This window comes from Melospiza melodia, chromosome 19 (assembly GCF_035770615.1).
Source record: "Melospiza melodia melodia isolate bMelMel2 chromosome 19, bMelMel2.pri, whole genome shotgun sequence".
Classification (NCBI taxonomy): Eukaryota; Metazoa; Chordata; class Aves; order Passeriformes; family Passerellidae; genus Melospiza; species Melospiza melodia.
In genome coordinates, this window is record NC_086212.1 from 11,448,525 (window position 1) to 11,472,146 (window position 23,622).

The 23,622-nt window shown below is 44.8% G+C and overlaps 1 protein-coding gene and 1 long non-coding RNA gene across 5 annotated transcripts; one reads left to right on the top strand and one right to left on the bottom strand.

Annotated features, from left to right (window-relative positions):
- Window positions 1-1,839: 1,839 nt before the first annotated feature.
- Window positions 1,840-13,353, bottom strand: LSM14B (LSM family member 14B). Of its 4 annotated transcripts, none has more exons than XM_063172548.1 (10): window positions 13,189-13,350; window positions 8,999-9,162; window positions 8,521-8,656; window positions 7,948-8,064; window positions 6,013-6,183; window positions 5,813-5,890; window positions 4,664-4,825; window positions 4,339-4,492; window positions 3,479-3,658; window positions 1,840-3,133 (listed from the first exon to the last, which is right to left on the bottom strand). In XM_063172548.1, the coding sequence occupies exons 1-9, from the start codon at window positions 13,307-13,309 to the stop codon at window positions 3,487-3,489; spliced, it is 1,275 nt and encodes a 424-aa protein (XP_063028618.1). In that variant the 5' UTR covers window positions 13,310-13,350; the 3' UTR covers window positions 1,840-3,133; window positions 3,479-3,486. The 4 variants fall into 4 exon arrangements, with proteins under 4 accessions (XP_063028618.1, XP_063028617.1, XP_063028620.1 ...); XM_063172547.1 differs by having other exon boundaries at window positions 5,813-5,893; XM_063172550.1 differs by lacking the exon at window positions 7,948-8,064 and having other exon boundaries at window positions 13,189-13,353.
- Window positions 13,354-15,187: 1,834 nt separating this feature from the next.
- Window positions 15,188-23,014, top strand: LOC134426826 (uncharacterized). Its single transcript, XR_010030051.1, has 3 exons — window positions 15,188-15,380; window positions 19,030-19,271; window positions 22,327-23,014. It is a non-coding gene; the product is annotated as an uncharacterized LOC134426826 (long non-coding RNA).
- Window positions 23,015-23,622: the final 608 nt, after the last annotated feature.

Here is a 23,622-nt window from a genome sequence, read left to right on the forward strand (position 1 = left end):
GGCTACAGAACAGCAGCAGTGACCCATTAAAGGACAGAGACTTTGCTTGCATTTTTTTCCCTGGACACTTCACTTTGTTTAATGCTTCTTGTCTGCACTCTCTCAGCTCTCAGAATGTCCCTTTTTTTTTACTTTAAGCAGCTGTCTTGGGTGTTGTATTATGGTCTCAACATAACTAATATGGAGTTGGGGTTTTTATTCCCTAATGGGCACCTTTCAAGGAGAAAAGGCTGGGTCTGCCTTGCAGCAGCCTGTGAGTGTTTTACTGCTAAAGGACAGGACAGAGGGGGTTGTGTTTTGGGGGTCAGCATGACAATGTGCTGCTGCAGGCACATGCTCAGGGCAGAGGTGCATGGCCTGGTGCTTCCAAGTCTGGTTCAGAGTAAAACATGGCTGGTGTGGTTCCCAGGGGGGATTTATGCACCAGGAGCTAAACCATAACTATAGCAACTGCTAGATACAGAGTTGTAGCTCCCTTCACTTTCTCCTCTGGTAATTTGCCCTCACAGGCTTCCTCTCTACCTCTTACCCCAGGAGTTGGTTTGAGATGTTTCCTCATTTCAGAGGAGCCTCAGGCCCCTCTCCCCCTGAGCTCACACTCTCAAGTCTCAGTACTTGAAGCAATAGGAACAGGTGCTCTTTTATGGTAAAAGTCTCCCCTTTTTGTACCCACCAAGTGGGTAGAACCAAACTGCCCTGGGAAGTTTGGTTCAAGACTCTTCAGTCTTGCACACCCAGAGGGTGTGACAGGGTCAGAGCAGGACTGGGCTGGCAGCAAGGGCTGAATGTGGCCCAGGAGCCTGCAAGGGGCAGCTCTGTACTCAAGGCCCTGCTCAGGACACTGAGGGACTCCAGGGGTGCTCCAGGCAGCAGATCTCAGTGCTGGGCTCTCACACACCCCAGAGCTGTGTACAGGGAAATGCTGCCCAGCAAAGTGTGGGCAGAGGATCCCACAGGAGTCAAGGCCAAGGAAGCAGCAGTGCTGCTGCTGCTCAGGGACACATCAGACCACAAGGGCCAGAGGAAGCGTCCTGCAACACCAGGTTAATTTATCAGCCCTTGGGCTGAAACATTGAAGTGAAAAAAGCTGCACTTGGCTCCCTGCTCAAATTCCCACACGCTGGGAATTTTCCATGGGGAAGCTGGCAGGGCTGCAGCTGAGCCCCCAGTGCTCCTGAGGAAGAAGGGCTCACAGGTAACAAGCCCTGGGGCTCAGTCACAGCTTCCAGCCCCCTCTGCTCCTGGACAGCACCTGGCTTCACATGAACTTCAGCAGTATCCAGGATGAGCTTATGCCTGGGATCTGAAGCTTTGCTGTGGGAACAAGGGAATTGATCCCACTCAACTGAAAAGGCACAGCTACATGTGAATAATGGTGATTACACAGGAGCAGTGAGGATTTCTCCCATCCTCTGCCAGGGCAGTGCAATTCCATCTCCACACTTAAGAGCCACAGTGGCTGCTTTGCCAGCAGCAGAATCAGAGGCAGAGCAGCTCTGAGTGAGGCATTTCAGCACAGCCCAGCTCAGAGGTGTGAGCCAGGGCCTGCAGCAGCAGCACTGGCTCCTGGGGAACCCCAGGGCCTCCCTCTGCAAGGCTGGAGCAACACCACCCTCATTAGGCTGAGTCCCAGCAGGGAACCAGGGCAGCAGTACAATGTGCAGTGCCTGGATTTGGGTGTTTCAGCCTTTTTCCAGCACTGTAACACTGCCAGGTTTGCCAGAGCTCTGCAGCCAGGCTTTCTGCAGCTTGGATGGAAGCCCTGCAAGGACAGGTGCCAGTGGAGGTGTAGGGAGTGATGTTATGGAGCTATGTACAGAACAGAGGTGGAGGGAAACATTAAACATTTACATGTTTATTATAATTACAATTTACATTACTCCAAAGAGCAGCCCCACTGCTATGTTCTAATTCTCAGCAATAAAGTCCTACAAAAATAAATCCAAGCTTTTACAGTAACCTAGGTCAATGCATAACTAAAAAAACTTGAGCTATGTAAGGGGTTCAGTCATCAAGGTGCTTTTTCAACAAAATTCCCTACCAACCAAAAACGGGACACATGCCTATAGCAATTTAACCCACTTATTTCATGCAAACAAAGGTAACCCCTCCCTCCCAGCCCTCTCCCCACATACAGATTTTTAAAAACAAAAGAAAAACAACTAAACTATTTACAGTATGGGGGTATAGAGGAAAGAAATTAAACATGCCCATCTGTTAAGCTTCATTATATGGTCTCCCATCCCTAGTTGAATGAAAACATTCCAAAGAGTTCCACCACAGTCTACAGAGTACAGAGAACTGTTTGCATTTGGTGCTGCCTCCAGCAAGGTACAAACCGAGGCAAACAAGTCAGAGCTTCAGGTCTCCTTCCCAGACAGTCACTACTGCCAAAAACTCTGCACATGAGTGGGGACAGTCACTGCTCCCATCCCACATGGTGTCCCCACGCTCCAGCCAGGAGCTCCAAGCCCCAGGCACTCCCAGCACCCTGCAGCTCAAGGCAGAGCCACGGTCCTGTGGTACCTCCAGCCCAGCAGCAGCCCACAAACAGCTGTACAGTCAAACACTACTACATGATCAACACTCCAGTATTCCCAAGTGACAATATACACAACTCCTCTGCACCAGGAATCCATTTCTCCAGATACCAAGTGCTACTTCACACCTGCTGCCAAGATCCGTGAGACCAGCAGCACCAAAGGATCCATTTGGTTACTCAGAACAAACAAATTATAGCTGGTTTATTTCAAGTGAGCTTTGGTTCTGTGTTAAAACAGCATGATTTCTCTTCTCCAGGGTTCAGAAAAGGAGTCTGACTTTGAGCTTAGACTATAGCAGCCTTGAGAGACCCAGAAAGAAGAACCGTGTAAGTTAGTCTGCACTTGAAAAACACAAACAAAAAGAAAAGACACCCTGAAGAAGGTACCCCTGAACACATTCCCTCTTCCAAAAAATATTCCAGCAGACAGTGGCTGGTCCAAAGTAAGTCCAAAATATAAGCAGTAGTACATGAAATTCTGTCGCTTGAGCAGAGACAGTACACAATATGAACCATTTTCCCACATTAGTGCAGCAGTTGGTTGTTTTCTTTTTATATACAGTTTCATTTTCTCAGGAGAGATGTTTGAACCTATTCAGAAAAAAAGTAGAATTAGATTTGATATTATGGGGTTCTTCTCCCAAGAAGAGAAATAGCAAAGCTCACACCCCTGTATCAGCTGAAATGCTTAGTTAGAAACCAAAAGCTGCTTGCTTGAGCTGAGCTTTTTCACAGAGAGGTGAGACCAAGAAATCAACATGTTAAACCACCCCTATCTCCTTATACCCTTTAGAAATATTAATCAGATCCAACAAAGAAAAATTCTTGATATATCCATGAGACTGGAGGGCAAAACAGACTGCACAGACAGTTCAGTCAAGGAGTAAGAGACAAACCTGGCTCAGAGAGAGTATTTACTCTTGCTAGAGCACTTGCCTCTGAAGTTACACTCTGCCAGTACCAGCTCTGTGAGTGGTTTGGTTTCTCCTTGCTGCTCCACTCCCCCTTCCACCTCGGAATCCACCTCGGAAGCTGCGGCCGCGCAGGAACCGCCCGGACACTCCGAAGGTCTCTGTGTTGAGCTTCCTCTCCTCAGCCCACGTGGTGCGCCTGGAACTGAGCGAGGCCGAGTTCAGCTTCAGCACAAACATGAAAGAACCACCAGCCCACTCGGAGAGGAAGCATCAAACCCCTGATTTAGTTGAGCTGCACTGCAACAGGCACCGGTTGCAGTGTGCCTGCTCTAACCCATCCCCTCTGCAGTCACAGAGCCAAGGAACCCCTCATGCTGACACCAAAGGGATGTCTCATTTCTCCAGGCACTTGATGGCATCAGTGGTGGCAGTGACAGCTGAAGCTTTCCCTTCATATTCCCAACATTTAACCTAATGCATTTCCACAGCCAGAGCTACCTCTCTGCCCCATCTCCAGGCTTAGCTCACTCCTGTGTGCCAGCTGCACCTTCAGTACAGCATGACCCTGATGCCTCCTCTCCCACAAGCCAGATAAGGAGTTTGTTTAAAATCAATGGGTTCAAAGTCAGTACTGGGAAACAGAAATAGAAACTCCTCTATCATAGTTTGGGCAAGTGTATCATATCAGCTGAAATGCTTTTTGTTTGATCCCACTGCATGAAGCTTGGTTCACATCACTTGTGAGCTACCAATGCAAGGCAATATTCCCTGTCTAAAGTCTATTCTAAAATTTTTAAGTAATTAAACCACGTCATATAGATTATGTCTGAAATTTTATGCCTAAAATTCAATTTAAAAACCAAGCTTTTAAAAAACACTCACCTAGATTTCAGTTCTGAAGAAATGTTGTCAAAGAAAGACTTGGATTTATCATAGTAGCAGTTGGGCCCCAGCAGGTCCTCCTCTGCGTTACCATCATTGTTTTGGGTTGCCACTCCAGGGTCCCCTTTTTCTTCCCCCGTCTCTGCTTTGTCATCTGAGGATAATGAAATGTATTACACCTCCTTGAGGCACACACTGCAGAGCCATCTGTTCTCTTGCTCCCTCAAACAAGATTTGAGAGGTAATCATGCAGTTCCTCAAAACCAGTTTGTCTATGCAGTGTTTACTACTAGCTCAGCAATTCATATTTAATGAAGGCACAAACCTTTAAAGTTTAGTTTCTTCTTGAATTCTTTATCAAGCTCCTCTCTGTTGAATTGTGCATTTGCACTTTCAAAGTCAAAGTCACCTTCAAACTTTATTGTATTTTCCTTCACAGTAGTTGGTCTGTTTTGTCCTCTAGAACGGTTTCTGGTTCTCCTGTTTCCTGAAAGCAGGAGAGTTTAAACACTTGGTAACGCACAGGGAGGTTACATGGCTTGCTCAAGACCAGAGGAAACCAGGGATAGAACTCAGGAGTTTCTGGCTTCCAGTCCTGTGGTTAGGCCACACCTCTTTGAAAGCAACTTCTGATTTTGGCTGTAGAAGACACATTACAGCAACACTTTAACTTTCTGAGCAGCATTCCTGGATGTCAGTCTTACCACTAAGAGTGCACCCAACTTTCCTTCCAGTGTGCAGAGAGGAAGTCAGAACAAGCACTACAGCAAGAAAAGCTGAGGGAGGTGGGGGAAATTATCTGTCTGCTCTTCACCTGCAAACACAGCACTGTAATTAGCCTAAAACCCATCTTGATGGCAAAGAGGAAGTCTCAGAAAATCCACCAAAAGACTCATCTACCCACAAAGGGAGCTCATACTCTGTCTAGTTTCTGGTTTCCAACTGAGATGCTATCCACTCCTTTCTGGATAAGCTACAACCCATTTTACACACTAATTAATTTGAAGACCCGGGAGTCTGAAGTGTTGTTTCCTATCCTTTCACATTTTATTTGGGCAGAAACCTCTTTTAAATGCCACTTTCTTCTGGCCCATGCTTATACTGCCACTGAGAAATAAGAATTCTGCTCTATGGAGGTGAGTGTTCCATAGCTGCTGTCTGTTACAGAAGCTCTGAAAGTCTCAAACAGGCTGCCTCTCCCAGTAAATACACTTGAGGTTTCAGAGAAATCCAGTTGCTGCTGCCAAGTCACAGCATTGATTTTTATGACATACCTGCAACTTGCTAGAAAAGGCGCTAGAACTCTGTCCCTGGAATGTTCTGAACTTCTGCGACTCCAGAAGCTGTTTTGTTAGGGAAACATCTCTGGATGCCCAAAGCTTTCTCCCAGTCTTCTGTCAGTTAATCCTTCACTGAAGTTAACACCACTTGCCTTCACAGGCTGTTGAGACTGTTTAGCATCAGCTTAACCTACCCGATCTTCTCCTTTGAGGTCTTCTGTTTTCATCATTCACCTGTCCTTGGGTTTGCACAGGTGCTGCCTGAACTGTATCTACTGAACAAGAAGGATAAACTTTAAAGGAGCACAGGAGCAATCCCCAGGCAGCTCAGGGTGGCAGTGCCCCTTGGGAGGCTGCTCCAGCCCAGCTCAGGGCTGCAGCAGGGTGTACGTACCGCTGCCTTTGCTGCTGGCCGGCGGGAGCTGCCGGGCGCTGCGCGGGATCCCCGCAGTCACCTTCCCCGGGGGCAGCTTTTGGGAGTTCATGCTGTCAACGGGGCCAGTCTGGACAGCCTGCTCTACCATGGGGCTTTTGCGGACTGGGTGGACAGAAGGAAAGCCAGCACCTGGAAAAAACCCCAATGACTGAGTGCCTCTCAGAAAATGAGCCAACACCATTCAAACCCTGCCCACTTCTAGGGAGAAACCATTTGGTCAGGAATGACTCAAAGCCTTGAGTGTGCATCTTTACAGGCTAAGTTTGAGTGGCACCAGGTAAGGCACCACTGCCATACAAGTCATGGCTCTCACATCCAGAGCCTCCGTTTCAGGAAATATACCCAAATATTTCTTAAACCAAATATTAAACAACCAAGCCAAGTCAGTCTCTCAGACAGTTTATACCAAAATCTAATTTCTACATTATGCAGGATTTTACTTTACATGGTAACTTTAAATCTGAAACAAAAATTCACCATTTTGAAACTGTTCAACAAAGTTACCCCACTTTGTCAAAAAGTTTTTGCAGCAAAAGCTTAGGCACCTCAGCTATATCCCCTTTTGTAAGCTGCTTTTAGAAGTCCTTCAACTTCATTGCTTATTGTTAGAGCTTTCAGACAAAGAAAACCTGAAACCAGACCAGGATCTCAAAGTTACCCTTTTAAATTCCTTCTTGGTCAAGGCCAAAGTGTTACCAAGACTTCTGTTGCTCTTCCATCCAGGCTTATTTATTCACACTACAAAACACGTAAATACTTTTCATGGTTTGGTATACCTTACACCAATTATATTAAAAAGTGACAGTCTTCAGTACTCAGAAGAAACACTGCATTCTAGGTTTCATTAGAAGGTTTGGAGTACTACAGGTTCATGTAGTTATGCATAAGAACTGCTTGGAAGCAAACTTTAACTGAATATATTAAAAGAGCAAGAAAAGTGAAAAGCTGAAGAGTTCACACAAACCAAGCCACTGACACTTCTGGGTCACCCAAGTCCAACATGAGATATACCCAGTAGGTTACATCATGCAGGTTCCCAGTTAATGTATACCTGGAAAACTTGCAAGGAAGACAGACATATCCTAAGGATTATTGAGTAGGACAAAGCTGATGTGCAAGTTTAACATGAGAAAGTTTCAAAGTTTAGCCAGAGTATTGAGAAACTATGTACAGACAGATGGCCAAAAGCAGAGAGTAAGTAAAAAGCTTCATGCCAACACAAGCATACATGCTTAAGCTAAAACCAGATGAAACCAATTATCATGTTTAAATGCAGGCTGCACCTGGTCATCCTGCTCTGAGGAAGGTCAGTCTGGTATCTCAACTTTCTCTAAAGGTTTTACACACAGAAGCAAGCACCCAGAACCATGTTATCTCTGCTACTCAGGAATCATGCTTTACTAACTGGGAGTCTGGACAAGGTACAATGCCCCAGCATGCATGAAATCTACCCCGATGTTTCCTCAATTATAGAAAATACAACCAAATTTCTGATCAGCCTAAGTCTCCAACCAGAAGGCCAGCCACAACTGAAGCTGTGTGCTTCTTTTTCCAGGAAAGGCTGACCAGTTCCTCACCCAAACCCTATAGTGACACATGTTCCTGGACAGGATGCAGCACATTAGCATCTCTAAACTTCATCCTTCTCCTGATACTTACACAAGAGGATCCACTCTCCTGGACTTTTCCTTTCTCCTGTCTCTCTAACTGATACTTCTAGGACAGGAGCAATCACACTTCACATAATGAAAGGCAAAAAAAAAGCTGAGAACAAACTAGTTCTACTGGCATTACCCATATAAGCACTATCATTCTAGGAGGGGTTAACAAGAACAGTGTTTGCAAGTGCCATGCAGTTCTTCCAAATATTTGGAGTCCTCAAACTGCTGTTACCCTTGGAAGAGAGCTGATGGGGCTCTGAAGACATGTCAGGCTCTGAAACAGGTTGTGGAGACGGAGAAGAACTAGGGCTGGAAGCAGCTGCTGATGCTGGAGGGCTTACCAATTTCTCTAAAGAGATAGAGGGAAGAAGAGAGAGCAGAGATACATGGATAAGATACAAGGTAGTGAAACATCTGAAGGACTTGGAAAGAGATACAAGATTCTCTAGAACAGCATTAGAGCAGCTTATTTACAGTCCTCTCTGGAAATACACGTTCTTTTCACATGTGGTGTGAGGTGGGTTAGGTTAGAAATTAACTGGCCTCAACTGTCAGGTAATCCCATTAATTTGAGAAAGAAACTTCAGCTATTTAGCTTGTTTCTTTCACGTGAGTGTGTGCACATGCAAGTGAAACATAGGCCTCCTTGAAGTAAAACCATTGCACAAAGCTGTGAGCTGCTTATTCACTGCTCCTTGCAGCCTGGCACTTGGCAAGGAGTTTGGTGTTAGTTACTGTTATTTGCTTTCACAGCAGCTGCACACAAGACCATCCCTCTATTCTAGCAAGTAAAGTTTGTACTTACCTAAACCTAAGGAAGCTGCATACTGCTGGCTAAGCAAAGAGCTGGCAGCAAGCTGGCTGTAAGGTGGCATACCTCTAAACGGGCTGTAAGGCACATGTGGCTGAAAGGATGATGTAGAGGCAGAGCCCAGTGAAGACTGTAACAAGACAAAGTACATTTCCATTTACAGTGTCCAGTAGTCAGCTTGCTTTGGCAGTGATTCTTTACTTCATGTACAGCATTACTAAAGCTTAAGTAAATTCTGAGAAGGGTTAGTTTACCTCTTTATGATTTTCTGCATTCTCAGCTAGCTCTGGCTTTTGTTGACTGAGGTCTTAATGCTGCTGCTACTTTAAACATTACAACAAAATTCAGGATGCTTTAAATAATCTGAAGATTCCTGGAGACACTGACTTGCCTTCATTTCTCTAAGTTTTTACCAAAATGCAGTCCTTCAACAGCAATCTCAGCTTTTTACCAACACTTGAGGCTAACTTACTTGGACAATGGCAGGATCTTGTGGCAGAGTATGCTGAGCTTTTGGAGGTTCACAGACAGTGATGTCTTTGATGTCACTTCCTCGGAATATAATGTACTCATAGATTTCCTCTCTGGGAGGAGCCGGTCTGTCTGTGGGCCGGTCCTCGGTGCCGAAGGATCGCACTGGAGCGTGGAAACGGTGACATTAGTGCAGAACTGCCCCTGCAGCACTCTGCTAACTCACACCCAGGCAATCAGAAACTATTCCTTCAACACTTGCCATTTGTAACAACAACAACAGCTACTTCCAGAACCCTCCATCTCTTTCTCACGCACATCTGCTCCCTCAAATGCCAACTTTTTCAGCAGCCTGTGTAAACAGTTTTGTTTACATCAAGCTGTGAAGGTAAAGACCATAGACCAGCTGGAGTGAAGAATCCTACTCCAAACCCAAGGACTTCCCCACAGCGCTGCACCCTCCTTCCCTTCCCAGCAGCTGTCCCATGCAGGCATTCAGCTCCAGACAACTGCAGCAGACACAGGGGAGGCCCCTGAAGCAGCAAGGGGAAACCATAGAAGGCTTTAGAGCTCAAATCTGCACCTTTGGTTTCATACATTTATTATTATAAATACATTTTTATCAATGATAAAAAACTTGCTATTAAAATTCCCTCTCTACTCCGATGTCACTGTTTTTATGATTAATGTGACTACAAAGCAAGCCACCAGTGATAAATCTAAGTGCTTAGGGAGGCTTTACTGAGTGCCAGCTACCAGAATACTTGAACAGACACTAACCAGCAATGTCACACATCAGAGTGGGGAAAAAAAAAAAAGACTTCAGCTGACAGTGGCAACTGCTAGGTAGAAGCATAAATTAATTTGAGCCATTAGGAAAGAAGAGGTCAGACTGGATTATTGGCACAGGAAAACAGATAGCACAGTTACATCACTGTGGCACTGACAGGTAAAAGCTTGAAATTTCAGCCACAAGTTACAGAAACTCCCAAGTTCACTGGGTGGCTGCTTTCTGCCTTTGAGAGGCACTCCCAGCTCAGATGAGTACCAGCACATACTGGCTTGATGCACATTTCTGCCAGTGGAAGAATTCTGTATTGGACTCCCTCAATTGCTTCTAAGAGGTTATCACACAAACACTAAAACACCTCCACCAGGACAAGCCACTCTTCCTGTCACACAGATGGGGGCACCACATCCTCCCAGGAAAAAGAGCACCAAAAGTGGATGCAGCAAAAGTGGAGCATCCCCAGCACACCATGCTGCTCCTAACTTACAAGGAGTGTTGGCAGGTGTAGCAGGGATGCTCAAGAGTCCTGTCCCAGGTGAATGCAGGGAGCTCACCTCACACCAGGCAGCCCTAGTGCCACAAATGGCCTTCAGCCTGTTAACACACAGTGAGCTCCCAAGGAGCAGGTGAATGCCAGAATGTCCCTGTCACACTGCTCAGCACCTCAGCTTGCACCTAACAGGAGGGGCATCTTCACTGGCACAAGGACAAGCTGTCAGTCACTGCCTTTCAATGGCCATCTTCCATGAGTTCCTGGGGTAAATAACCTCTCCAAGTTATTTTAGATCTCCAGCTGCTGTTTGATCATATTACAGCTGTAACCCAGTCAACCAGAAGCAGATTATAAACTGAAAGCAATGCTTGTAGCCTTCTGGACATCAACTGTACCACTGATCTCTCTGTTCAAAATTAGATTATTACAGCTCATGGCAAGATGCACTAAAGGTATCCAGGGCTCCTGCAGGATTCCACAGCTAGCTTGGAAAGCACCATGATCAGCCCATCAACCTCCACATGGACAAACACAGGATCTGCAAAGCCCAAAGCTGCCCTTGCAGTTGGTCCCAAGGTTTCTAACAGGGAAGGTGGAAAGCCAAGTCCTTGCTGTAGACAAAACAGGGTTGGAGGAGTTGAGCTTGCCTGTCCCTGCACCTCAGGTGTTTAACTGTTTGTGGCACAGCACAAAGTGCAGCTAAAGTTCCTGTGGAGGTGGGAAGGGCCGTCTACCATGAGGTTACTGACAATTGCTTGCAGATGAACAGAAAATCAATCCCACAGCACTGCAGCTCCTGGATTACAACACAGTTCCTACTCGTGTAGGGCTGTTGAGCTTAAGCTCTGAAGGGGCAGGAAGCACAGCAAGACCTACTGGAAAGCAGAGCTTACATGGATATTTTTTATTCAAAAACTCCAATTTCTTCAGACTTCTACTTAAGGGGGAGCAGGTTCCTGACAGGACAGCAGTGGGTTTAAACTTCCTTTGTTTACAATTTAAGTTCAGCCTCTAACAAAACAGACAACTTTCTTGTAGTGATTAATTAAGCCCATAGAATCTCCAGCATTTAAGATTCTCTGCATGTATTGAGGTTTAACAAATATAAATCAACTGAAGTCAGCCTAGCTTCAAGTGAGAGGCTGAACTAGATTTCTTCCTGAGGTTTCTTTCAACTTAAATTTTTCTTTATGATAGAACTAAAGAGAATGGCACTTGTATTGCACATGGAAGTGTTTAAACAGTGGCATCCAGGGTTTAACAACAATTTACCTGCAGTCTGGACAACTTCAACAGCACGTCAGTCATTCATAGCCCTTCTAGGGCCTCAGACATCAAGAGTATTAAACCACTGACACCACACAGGCGGTTGATACTGCCTTAACTAACTTCAACATTGTTGCTACATTTATAGCAAAGCAAAATTAGGTCAGAATTACAAAGTCTCTAAATTTGAAAAACCCCTCTGAGCTACTACGAAAAGCAGGGTTTGTGATATAAAGTTATGGAGCAGCTCTTTAGGTAGGAAAAAATGTATTCCCCACTACTACAACAACAACTTCATCAAAACTGAACACTGAGAAACCAATAAATACAGGAACTGCCAGAAATCTTATCCAGAGCATAAAATGACTCACATCATAAAGCACTTTAATCACACATGCCTTTGAAACACACCAGCTCTGAAGAGGCAAGTGCAATGTGTAAGGCAGGACTATGTAAGGAACCATTTCTACTCGCTGCTGGGTCAAGGTGAAGACCTTCCTGCACCTACAGGAGAGGAACTGCATCCTTACAGCAACCTCTCCAGTACCTTGAGCCAAGCACTAACACAAACAGCTCCATTTGTGCATTTAAATAAATGGCTACATTACTAGAGAAAAAGTGAATTTGAGAAAACTCGCATTTTTAACTTCAGAAAGCACTCTAATGGGTGTTAAATAATGTCCAGCATCATATAAACATCATTATGCTGGGTAAACACTGGGGCACAGGCTGCCTCGCGGGTAGTTGTGAATCTGGCAAGTCAGTGCCTCCTGCCAGCAAGCAGCCTTTCAAAACAAAAGGTGTTTGTTTTGTGGACAACCCCGATGGCTGGCTGCAGGCAATGAAGAACGTGCGAACTTCTCAAAACAAGGAAGGACAAAACTCAGGGCAAGAAAACGCCGATGCACATTAGCTGAAGTAGCCAAGCTGGACTTGAAAAGCAGCACAGGAGTAAGTTCATGTTTGAGGGACTAAACAAGACAGGACAGGTTGTACTGAGATGAAATACAGGAGTTCCTAGCACAGGTGACAACTGAACCCAAATGACACCGTTTCAAAGATAATGATCAGTATTTCTACAGGGAAACAAAATGCAAAGCCTCGCTGAGGAGCAGCAAGGTCGGGGAGCCAGACCCACGTGCAAGAGGCCCCCAGCGCTCTGTGCAGCAGCTCCCACCCTGCTCACCTGAGCAGAGTCCAGTTATCGAGCACGGAAGGAACAAAGACACAACAACAGCAACTGTTTTCCTCAGCGCCGGCCTGGGGCCCGAGCCGAGCACCGACACACAGCCGGGCGAGGGGAACCGAACCACGCACAGCGATACCGAGCGTCACCTCCCCGCGTCTGACAATGGCAAAGGGAGCCAGCGCTGCCAGCAGCGCTCCTGCCCGGGAGCTCCCGGGGAGAGCCGAGGGGTGCTCAGCATCCCGGGCCCTGCCCGCCCCTCCGCCGCGGCCCCTGTCAGTGCTGACTCACGGAGAGCAGCAGCGCTCCGGACCCGGGGCTTCAGCCCCGCCGCAGCCCCGCGGGGCGGGCGGGCCCCGGGCGCGCTCATTGTTCGCGGCACGGCGGCCCCCGCCGCGTCCCCTCAGCCAGCGCCGGCCTAGGCCCGCCCGCGCCCCCCACAGGGCCCCGCCTCACCCTTGGCCAGCGCCACGGTGGAGTTCTCGGTGTCGATGGTGTAGAGGATGCCCTCATAGCGGATCTGCGCCTTGGAGATCAGGCTGATCTTGCTGCCGATGTAGGGGGTCCCCGAGCTCATGGCGGCGGCGGAGCCGGGGGAGGGGAAGGGGGGGGGGGTCCCAGAGCCGCGCGGAGCCGCCGCGCCGCCCACGCGCACTGCGGAGCCGGGACCCCGCCGCGCGCGCCTTATATAGGGCGGAGGGAGACGGGCCGGGGGGAGGCGGTGGGGGGCGTGATGCGCTACCGCGCATGCGCCGCGCGCTATTGACCAGACGGGAGAGACGGGGTCAGACGGGGAGGGGCGGAGGGGGAACACCCGGGGCCCGCGTCACGTGACCAGCGCGGGCGAGGGTGCCACGTGCGCCGCGGGGCGGGGCCAGGCGGGGCGGGGCGGGAACGCGCGCGCGCTTGGCTTCCCGCGCTGCCGTGGCTGAGGGGAGCGCGCGGGGAGGGGCGGGGGGCGGCTGAGGGCCCTCAGTGTCCCCCCTTGTGGCACTGAGGGCGGCTCTGTGACACTAAGGCCGTGCCACTGCCCCTCGTGTGGCTCCTCGCCCCTTGTGTGGTACTGCCTCTCAACCGGGCGTCATTGCCCCTTTCCGCTGTCCTAGAGCTGCTGTCACACAGCGCAGCGCGGGGAGAAGGAGACCATCGCCTTCCCCTCACGGATCAACCATGGCCGCCTCTGCCCAAGCCCCTTCTCCCTCCAGCAGAGCCGCGGGTGCCCGGCGGGCCCTGCCCTGTGCGGGTCGCCCCGCGCCTTTGTTCTGTGACCCGGCCCGGCTCGGCTCGCCCCGGCGCGGTCACCCCGTGCCAGGCTGCAGCTGGAGGATGGGGCCGCTCCGTGCGGGGTCCCCGGGGGCTCTCCGGCTCCCCGGCCATCTGCGGGTCAATGAGAGACAAGCGGCAGCATCTGGCAGCCATGGCCACGGAGGGGAGATCACTCAGCGGCCGGAGGCTGAGGGGATCAGGCAGGGCAGTTGCGTTTCGGGCAGCGGGTCAGAGTGCACGGATCTCGCTAATTTGTGTGACTCGATAAGATTCAAAGGCAGCAGCCGGGGACAATGCAGCGGGAGCCATTGTCTGAGAGCAGGGAGGTTTGCTGGACCTGCGGGCGCCCATGCCTTGGTTACATCCTTCCTTCCATCAGCGATACAACAGCGACACGCGAGAACGCAGCCCACAGGTTCATCCCCGCGTCCTTGCCCACCATGGCTCGCAGGGCTGTTCTCCCAAGCTGTCTGCCCTGTGACCTTATGTATTTTATATATGTGTTACTCTTCATGCTGTCTATACAGCCTGAAGAGCAGATCTCCCCTGCCTGAACAGGGCAGATGCTTCCTTTCCACTCGTGCAGTCTTCTTGTTAAATTGTTCTAGCATAAAGTTCCTAAAAATAGAAAGTAAAAAAATAATATATATTAATCGGAAAAGCAGTTATTTTGAATAAGAAACTCAGCCCTTAAAGTCAACCTTTTTAGATTTTGAGCTCAGCCTTAAGTATAACTTAGAGAGGGAAAGCAGAGATTCCTTTTTTTGCTGCAGTAAACAGTGCCCTTTAGTGGGCAAATTGATGGTTAGAAACTTCCCTAATGAAAAAACACCTCTAGTTCCTCTGTATGAGGACTGTCTAGTTTTGAGTGTAGAAAATATTAAATGGAGAAATAATAGGAAAAGAAATAATAGAAAAAATAGAAAAACTGTTACTGTTTGGGACAGCCACAAAAAAATATTTATAATGAAAAACTTATGTCAATAGTGCAGCCAAAGGTAGAGAAACAGAACTCCCTTTTTTGGTCATCATCTTCCAAATCCACAGTATGTTTAAATTGACAATTCTTATTTCCATTCTTAAAATTTTCTTTTGTAATAGTAAATGGGGCTCCAGGTTTTACAGCTCAGTTTATTGTTTTCTTTATGCAAACCAAAATGTCACTGGTTCATAAACACCTGTAACTTCCAGTACTTTGTTCCTTATTCAACACAAGGTATTATTATGATTGTTTTATTCCTTCACTTTTTTTCCCCTTTTTAATACCAGGGAAGAAAGAGACAGTCACATGTACCAACAGAGTGATGTGGATCCTCCAGGAAGGCTAATTAAAGCAGTGTGGAAAAAGAAAACTACACCAAGTTGGCGTGACCTGTACACTGGTAAGGAGAGATATGCAAACATACAGAATTTTAGTTATAATCACCATGGCCATAAATCAGCCTGCTTCTTAAAGATACTCTTATTGTAATGAATTTCCTCAATATCTTGTGTTTGACAACAGTCAGAGATAACAAGCCATCAGCAAGAAGAAATATGACACCTGACATTTTAAGTGGCCTGTTAGTATTATTTATTCTGCTAAAAAATACAGTTCCTCATCCACTAAGTGTTGAAAGGAGGAAGCAAAGAGCATCTCTCACTGTGTAAATTCATGACAAGTGTGCTATCCCAGGCATCCCTCATATGAAGAGGGAACGTTTGGCTCTGTATGAAGATGCTGACTGCTGTTCATCGTGGCTGTAGGAAGAAATCTGGCAGAGAGGCACCTCATGATCACAGCAGACACAGGATTCACACAACAGCCACTTGGACTGCAGGTACCTGTGGTCCTTGGGGAGTGCAGGTAGGGCACAGTCACACCATGGAACTGCAAAGCTGATTTATTTACAGGAATACCTGTGTTGGCAGAGCTCAGGAGACTCCCATGGCAGCTGGAGGCATTTGAGAGGGCAAGCAGCCTTGTATCTAAGCACATTTCATAGCAGCTAAACCAGAAACCTCTGACTTTCTGCAGTGATGAGAATTTGTAGGGTCTGTGATGGTGAGAGAGAGCTTTTGTGGTGGATGATGGCCACATCCCTGGAAATGTGAGCTGAACTGACTCAGGTGAGTTGTGGCAGAGTTCAGCACAGAGCAGCACTTGGCAGAAACCCTGTAACAAGCTCCAGCTGCTGGAGGAAGGGAGCCAGGCACTGCCTGCTGAAGCATCACCTCCTGCACCTGGGGACAATGGGATGCCTTTGCAGTTGGTGACAAAAATTAAAAAAAAAATGGAGGAAAGAAAATAAATAAGCTGGAAAATGGAAGAGAGATCTGAATTTGGGTGTGGCAAACAAAACAAATGGTACAAAGGAAGAGAGAAATGCTTGAGCCCTAGAGGAAGAGATGTTAGAGCAGTGATTTCAAAATAAGATTTTGGTAGCTGCAGGGAAGGAGGGGAAGGTCACCAAGGACAGGACACTGTTCTGTAGAGGTGTGGGGAATGGGCAGCAGAAAAGAGACCAGGAATGAAGGAGGGACTGGAACAGGATGGAGAAACAGAGAAGATGAGAAGGAAAAAAGGATCCACTTTTGTGAGTGGATCTATATTACACAAAGAAAAGCTGATGAAGTAGAATAAAAAAACAAGCATGTAAATTGAACTGAAGGAAACTAAAATGATGGGAAGAGTGAGGGGTGGAGAATGGAATAAGGAGAACAAACATTGGAAATATTAATAAGTAGAAAAAATAGAAGAATTGGTAACCTGTATTTAGATAATGTGGGCTTTGTCAAATTAGCTTCTCAATTTCCCACAACCTAAGAAAAAGAGATACAATGATGTATGGAGAAAATAGTGTTTAATGATATTAGTTTGCTTTACATCTCAGGAAAAGGTGTCTGCTTTATAGAAATGAGACTAAAACTCACACTCAGTACTAGACACAAGACTGAGAACTCAGCACAAAATCCTGCCTGCTTTTGCAGTTCACTTTGTCATTGAAGTTTTGGAGAATGAAGCAGTTAAGGAAGTGCAAGTACCTTTTACACCAAGGCTTTCTGGATCTTGAATGGCAAGATGAAGTTATCCTGGCTAAGTAAGTAGTGATTTATTCACAGATGTGGAAGCTGGGTATAATTTTAAGAGATCCTTTCACAAAGACAGTTAAATGGATAGTGTATGTGATACAAGAAAGGTTGACAAAGCTGAAGTTTGCAGTTGGGTGACAAAAGTTGAAGGATGAAGACTTTTAAGTCAGACACATTCTAAAGAAGGCATTTATGCATCTATCTCCCATTGAAAAGAGTAAGAGGATTCAGACCTAAGTTTAGAAATAATTAGGGCATAAAGAGATAGAGTTGTCTGTCTGGGAGAGGGAGGAGAACTGAACTGTGCCTAAGATACTGAGCTCCATTAGGAGAAGTTTCTGACTGGGTTTTTGCTGCATAGGCTGCTTTTCTTTGGAATGTGTTGCACTGAAGTGAATGGCAAACCTCTGTGTATCCTCACAGATGCACTGATGAGGGCATGGGATAAAAGTGGGATTTCATGAAGTTCTTCCAGCATGAAGTGAGCAAAAGGTGGACTGAAGACACACTGAAAGAAAGAAAAAAAAAAAGAAAGGAAGTAATACATGGAGAAAGGAAGCAAAAATTGGCTTATAGGGATGAAATGCTGCAGAGGAGGAGAAGATTTTGTAAAGGTTCACATTTATGCATTAATTGGGAGAATAAGAATCTGTGTATTGATCTTCATGCCCAACTTTCTGAGAGGCTCAAGATCTGCAGTGATAACCAATGATTAAATCCACTTCTGGGCTGAAGAGAGCCCAAGCTACAACCAGACTGTCACAACTGACCTACTTAGTACAGCAGAGACACCTGACAGTGTCTCAGAGGAGAAACCAAGGAGCAGATGGGAGTACAGCCTGATACATCACTCTGGGACCAGTCTTTTCTGAACAAAATCAAATGGTTTTGAGAGTACAAAACACACTGCAGAGCCCTGGATGTTGCACACCAGAAAATGTCACCATTCCCTGGACAGAAATCTGGGTTTGGCTAAAATTCCAGAAAGGTTGACAGCAATGTTTCTTTAAGGGCTCCTCCTTCCCTCTCTGGACTTTTCTCTCTCCAAACTCTTGAACACATTCCAGCCATCAGTACTGAGCTCTATTTCCTTGGCACTGAGGCTTCGGTGGGGTTGAAGCAAGACCCAGCTGCACAGCTCTTGCTGTGCAAATCAAACCATAGGGCAATAATGTACATCACTGGGCTGAGAACACAGAGGAGAGAGTTCTTTATGAGGTGTTCCAGTTCAGAGACCTCATTTGCGTTCATTCTTCTCAGCCAAAGAATCTCCCCCTCCTTACCCGGTTTACAAATGGGTTGTAGATTCAGCTTCTTTCTGTTCATTGAGGTAAGGGATCATTTTACCAGCCTTGGCAGTGTGCTGCTCTTTCCCTGCACAACATCTGCTGCAGCTTTCATGGCTTGAATTGTTCCTGGACTTGTTTTAAAAGTCATGTTTCAGAAATGCCTTTGAGGATATGAATTATTAGTCATTGTTTTATCTTCTAGGGTGTTCTTCATTTTTCTTGGTTATTTTCCTTTTGAAAATAAGACTGAAGAGGCTTTGGAGTTGAAAGTTTATAGGTTTTAATTCAGGTTGAGGCTAAAGCTACCAAGAATGGTACAGTAATTCATAGCAATAGGATTTTAGTGCAGTTTCAGGAAGTCATTAATTTTTGTACAACAATAAACTGGGATTTAATCTCCTTCTAACTCACACTTCTCCTTACCATTGTAGTATTTGTGTACACACTTTTCACAAACACGGGACAATTCTGACATTTACTGTTCCAAAGCCTTTGCATCATTTGTGCCTCATACCTCATTTCTCCATCACTTCATGCATGACAAGGTGTTTGTTTGATATTTAGTGCACTTTTAAACCACAGGTTTTTTTCCTGTAAAGTAACTAAAAAAGAGATTTGGCTTTTCAATGTTTTCATTTCATTCTGATTAATATGTTTACTTTTTTTTCAGAAGACCTCACATCTTTATATTGGACTCTAGATTTTACTCAGCATTTACTCTGCCTATGACATCACCTGTGCCAAACTTCCAAAGGCTGTTTGGGACATACAGCTGCTAGTAGGACATTTTGGAGACAAAAGGTTTGTGCAAGTTTAACTTGGAGCATGAACTGGTCTGAAGAAAGTGACAGCCAATTTGTCATACTTGTGTGGTATTGGAGGAATACTGCAAGGTAGCCCCAACAAACAAAGGTAGGTAACAGTAAAGAACAACTTAACATGGTTCCCTTGGCCCTACATCCAGGTGTGTCATTTCCTTTGGGCTGGAAGTTTTGCCCATCTTGTCTTTTCAGAGATAAAATCTTTGTCTGTCTTGCTTCAAAACATGCACTGGTTTCTTCAGGCAACTATGGGAACACATCCCATATTTAACTGACTTCTTTGATTTGTTTGCAGTTTCCAAAATGGGCTTGTTAAAGGAATAGGGGCAATTCCAGAACTCACTCTAATAATGAGAATATATTTTAGGTAGTGTAAAAAAGTAACCTAGAGTCTGGAATTATATCCTAACTATTTAGACTGCTGGAGAATCCAGAAAAAAAATAAACTCATCTAATAACCTTTTTAGCTGTGTTTTCATTAAGTCTGAGACAGCTCAATAAGGAAGCTATGGCATGATTTATTTTAATCAGTTATTACAGAGGAGTCATTAAAGAAAAAAAACAAAACAAAAACTCGGCAAAATCTTCCTTATATACTTTCTGCATTCCAAATCCACAAAAAGTTTAGATAAAATCTCATTTTATTACAACCAAAACAAACCTCCTGTACTGGACTGGTTTCATTTTTTTTTTCTTTCTGTAAATGATGATGTTTTTATACCTCTTCTGTCTACACTGGTTTTCCAGTCCAGTGTCTCTTGTATCTGTTTTCTTTATAATCTCATTAAGGTTGCTCAGGAATTCTGTTGTCTCCTAAGGCTTGGTAAGAGCATTTGACAGACTGTGAACTAGAAATGGAGTAAGGCAAATAATTTAGCCATTTTTGTCATCTTAAGATGACTTTCAGAACTGCTTGCACACGTGATTATTCTTCCAGTTCAAATGTAAAAGAATCTGGATTTTGCCCTATATATTGAACATGTGCTGAAAGTTTTACCAACTTTACAGCCTGTTAGTTTCATTTGATATTATTGTTGACCTAAAAAGTGTGCATTGAGGCACACACAAAATCTTTTTTTGAAATACTCCTCTATCTTAAAAGAGAAGAACCATGGGGCTACTGAATGATTTAGATAAAGTAAGTTACATTCCCTAGACATTGTGATATGAAATTCCATAGGACAAATGTTTTCATCTGTAGCAACTGCTGTTTCACAGCTGATGTGGCATTGGCTGTACCTGCTCTTGGCACTGACCAAGAACAAACAGGATGAAGATTCATCTTTGGTTCTTTCACTTATTTTTATTTATGTATTTTTGAAGGCCAGTAATCAGTATGGTAATCAGAACACTGATTACCATAACTGGTCAATTGTTAAATGTGTCCAGCTCTGAATCAAGAGAGGGCAGGAATCCATTACTGGAATATCCATGGTATCATGTACCATTATATTGTCTGAGGATAAACAGTTGATAAAACATCCCTAGAAGGATCATACTTAGCTCACAAAGACTCACAGAAAAATTGAAGCAAACCTGCCAAAGTCACCTTTCTCTAAAAAGAAATATTTCAAACATATTCTAACAAATCCTGACTGTAAAATGTGCAAATTGGATTTCCAGTAATGAGACCCATCAGTAGGCACATTTTCTTGACATATTCTGTCTTGGAAATAGTGATTCAATTTTCCAAAAGTCCTTTAATTTACTTAGAGAGGAAAGCATTTTCATTTTGCCCAGTCAGTTCTAATAATTTGCTAAATTCAAAATATGTGAAATAACTGAAGCTGGTTGTAGTGACCAGAAGGACCTCTAATCTTCTAATAGTATTTTTCTTTTTCCCATGAATTGTGTAGGCTCACACAAGAAATTTTTCAGAACAGATAAAACACAAATCTTAGTTGACATCTCTGCTGCTTGTCTCTTCCACACACAGAATTCTGGACATTTGCTAGTAATCCCCTTCAGAAAATTTGCTTTAGAAATCTCTGTTAGCTGCTGGGGTGTGTGCTTAGAAACTTTCATTTTCTCCTGTGAGTAAAGTTCCTTAAGAATTCCCTTACAGATGAGTCTGGGTATTGATAATTCCTATCTTGGCAGTAACAAGCATGACAAGCCAGATGAAGAGCAGCTGGGAAGGAAAAAGTTTTCCCCAGCTCTTTGATGCTTGCAGGGTTTGAAGCAATAATCCTTTATCCCACAGTGTATTCTCTGGGCGTTTTCCTCGGGGCGCCGGATGTGGAGCTGCGTGGACTTTGGAATGCCTCAGGAGAGGCACACATAAATAACTCCTGTGGGAATTGCATGGAGCATGGTCTAGAGGCACAGTCTTCTGTCCCAGAAATGCTTAGGAGATTGCCAAGGCAGTTGTGTGCTCAGCTAACGTTTTGGTTTGAAAACCAAGCTCACAAGTAGTGTCCCTGTAACAGACATTTTTTGTCTTTCCTAATTAATAACTAGGTATTGTTAAATATCTTGGTTTTAAAGAGAGGATATCCCTTAAATTGTCACATAATGTATTTATTTAATAATTTTCTGCTCTACTTCTGGAGTTCCAGTAGTTGTTATGCAGGTACAAACACTTATTTAGGGGGGTGCTTTTGCCATTTCTCTTCCATTGCAGCATCATGTGAGGCTTCTGTCCAGAACCCTGAATTGCAGCACAGGGCTGGAGCTTCTGTGGCTGGCAGAAACAGTCCAGTACCATGAGGACAGACACTGTCCTTCAGTGGAAATATGGGTAGGTATAATTATCATAAGAGAAAAGGGGACTGTACTGTTGCTGTCCAAATCTATTGTTCACCTCTTTTTATTTTACAGTGCAAGGGTTAAGACATTTTCCTGCAGCATACCATACTTAATTATTAATATTAATCCTTATTAGGAGATACCCTAATTATGAATATTAATCCCTATTAGGAGCATTAGACTTCTTCAGGGGATTCACCTAAGGACAACTGAAGTACATGGGATGAGTTGAAGGCCAAGACTTTAACAATATTTTGAGATTTCAGGGAGAAGACAATCAAGAGCATAGACTTCAAGGGGCACTGAAGTTGCTTTATTTACTTACTTGTGCATGTCTGGAGTAAAACTGCATTTGCTCTTAAAGAAAAATACTTAAACCAGGAATATTTTTCCTATAGATTTGTATTCTGGATCCAAATGAAGTCTTGCTGCTTTTGCTGATCACTTGCTAGTGGAGACTGACACCCGTTTGCAGAAGAATCAGCACACAGACTTTCAAGGTTACCAACAGGGAACTTCTGCACAGAACTGCATCATCTCCAGCCAAGACTTCATTCCTTTGCTCCTAACACACTCTACTTACCAAATTATCCATTGAACTCCTCTGCTCTTACAAAAGAAAAAAAAAAAAAAAAAAAAGGAAGAAAATTGTGTACAAGGCAGAAAGGTAGGGATGGATACTGGCTACAAGGTCAGTGCAGCTTTATGAATGAACCCAAAATTTTGGTTTTGCTGAACAATTTCTAGTGGAAACTGACACAAGTGTGAATTTTGCCATCTTGTTTGAACTTTTGAAATCAAGGTGTTACTGGTTAAATGTGAACTTTCAGTGTTTCAAATGATCCTGGGTGAGGGGCAGGAAAGAAGAGCAAGAAATCACCCATCAAAACAATAAGTCTTTATTTATTTATGGGCCTTTAGTCTTCTGATGGGTCAGTTAAGACTAAAACCATCTGTAGGCTTCTCTGTTCTGTCCCTTGTCACCCCAATCCATACCTCTGTCAGATGTTTCTGTAATGAGTTCTAAACTACCTTAATTTTTAGAAAACAAACAGAAGGAGAACGGTATTACCTTAACCTGAGACAGTCTCTGTGTCATGATCTACATTGTAGATCTAGGAGTTGAAATAAGTATTTTAAATAATAATATATAATAATATAAAGGAAGGGGTTAAAGGAACTGACAATTCTCCATTTCTTCTGGATAGCTCCTGCTAGCTTCTGCTCTTTGAGGAGAGAACCCATATGTGCCTGTAATGTTCAAGATCTTTTGATGTAACTGATGGGTGAAATCCACAGCATTCACTGTATATTGAGTTTGACTATTTCTACACCAGCACTAATAATTACCTGCACTCCATTCCTAGAATTCCTGTGCAAGTTACTCTTTTTGTCTCATTTAAAATGGAGTAGTACAGCGGAGAGGAGCTGGAATCCCTGGGCTGAAGAATTCAGTCTAGAAACTTACTTCCAACGTCAAACAAGAGACAGAGTGTATGAAAAGATAAATTATTCAGTAATGGATCCTACACACTTATAATGCACAAGTTGTAATGAATCTCAGTTGCTCTTGTAATTTTGTAAAGTTGTTTACCTAATATGGTAGATGTGCCATATGGTACACTAAAGAGAGTGTTAGAATGAGGACGTGAAGATTTCGAGGTTTTTATTTCTAGTTTTGTAGGCATCTGTAA

Bases quoted from the DNA above. Each gene is read 5' to 3' on its own strand.
- LSM14B (XM_063172547.1), bottom strand. From the start codon at position 13,309: ATGAGCTCGGGGACCCCCTACATCGGCAGCAAGATCAGCCTGATCTCC. The intron at 9,163-13,188 runs GTGAGGCGGGGC...TCCACGCTCCAG, and splicing joins CACCGTGGCGCTGGCCAAGG to TGCGATCCTTCGGCACCGAG. The intron at 6,184-7,947 runs GTAACAGCAGTT...GGTTTTTTCCAG, and splicing joins CCATCAGCTCTCTTCCAAGG to GTGCTGGCTTTCCTTCTGTC.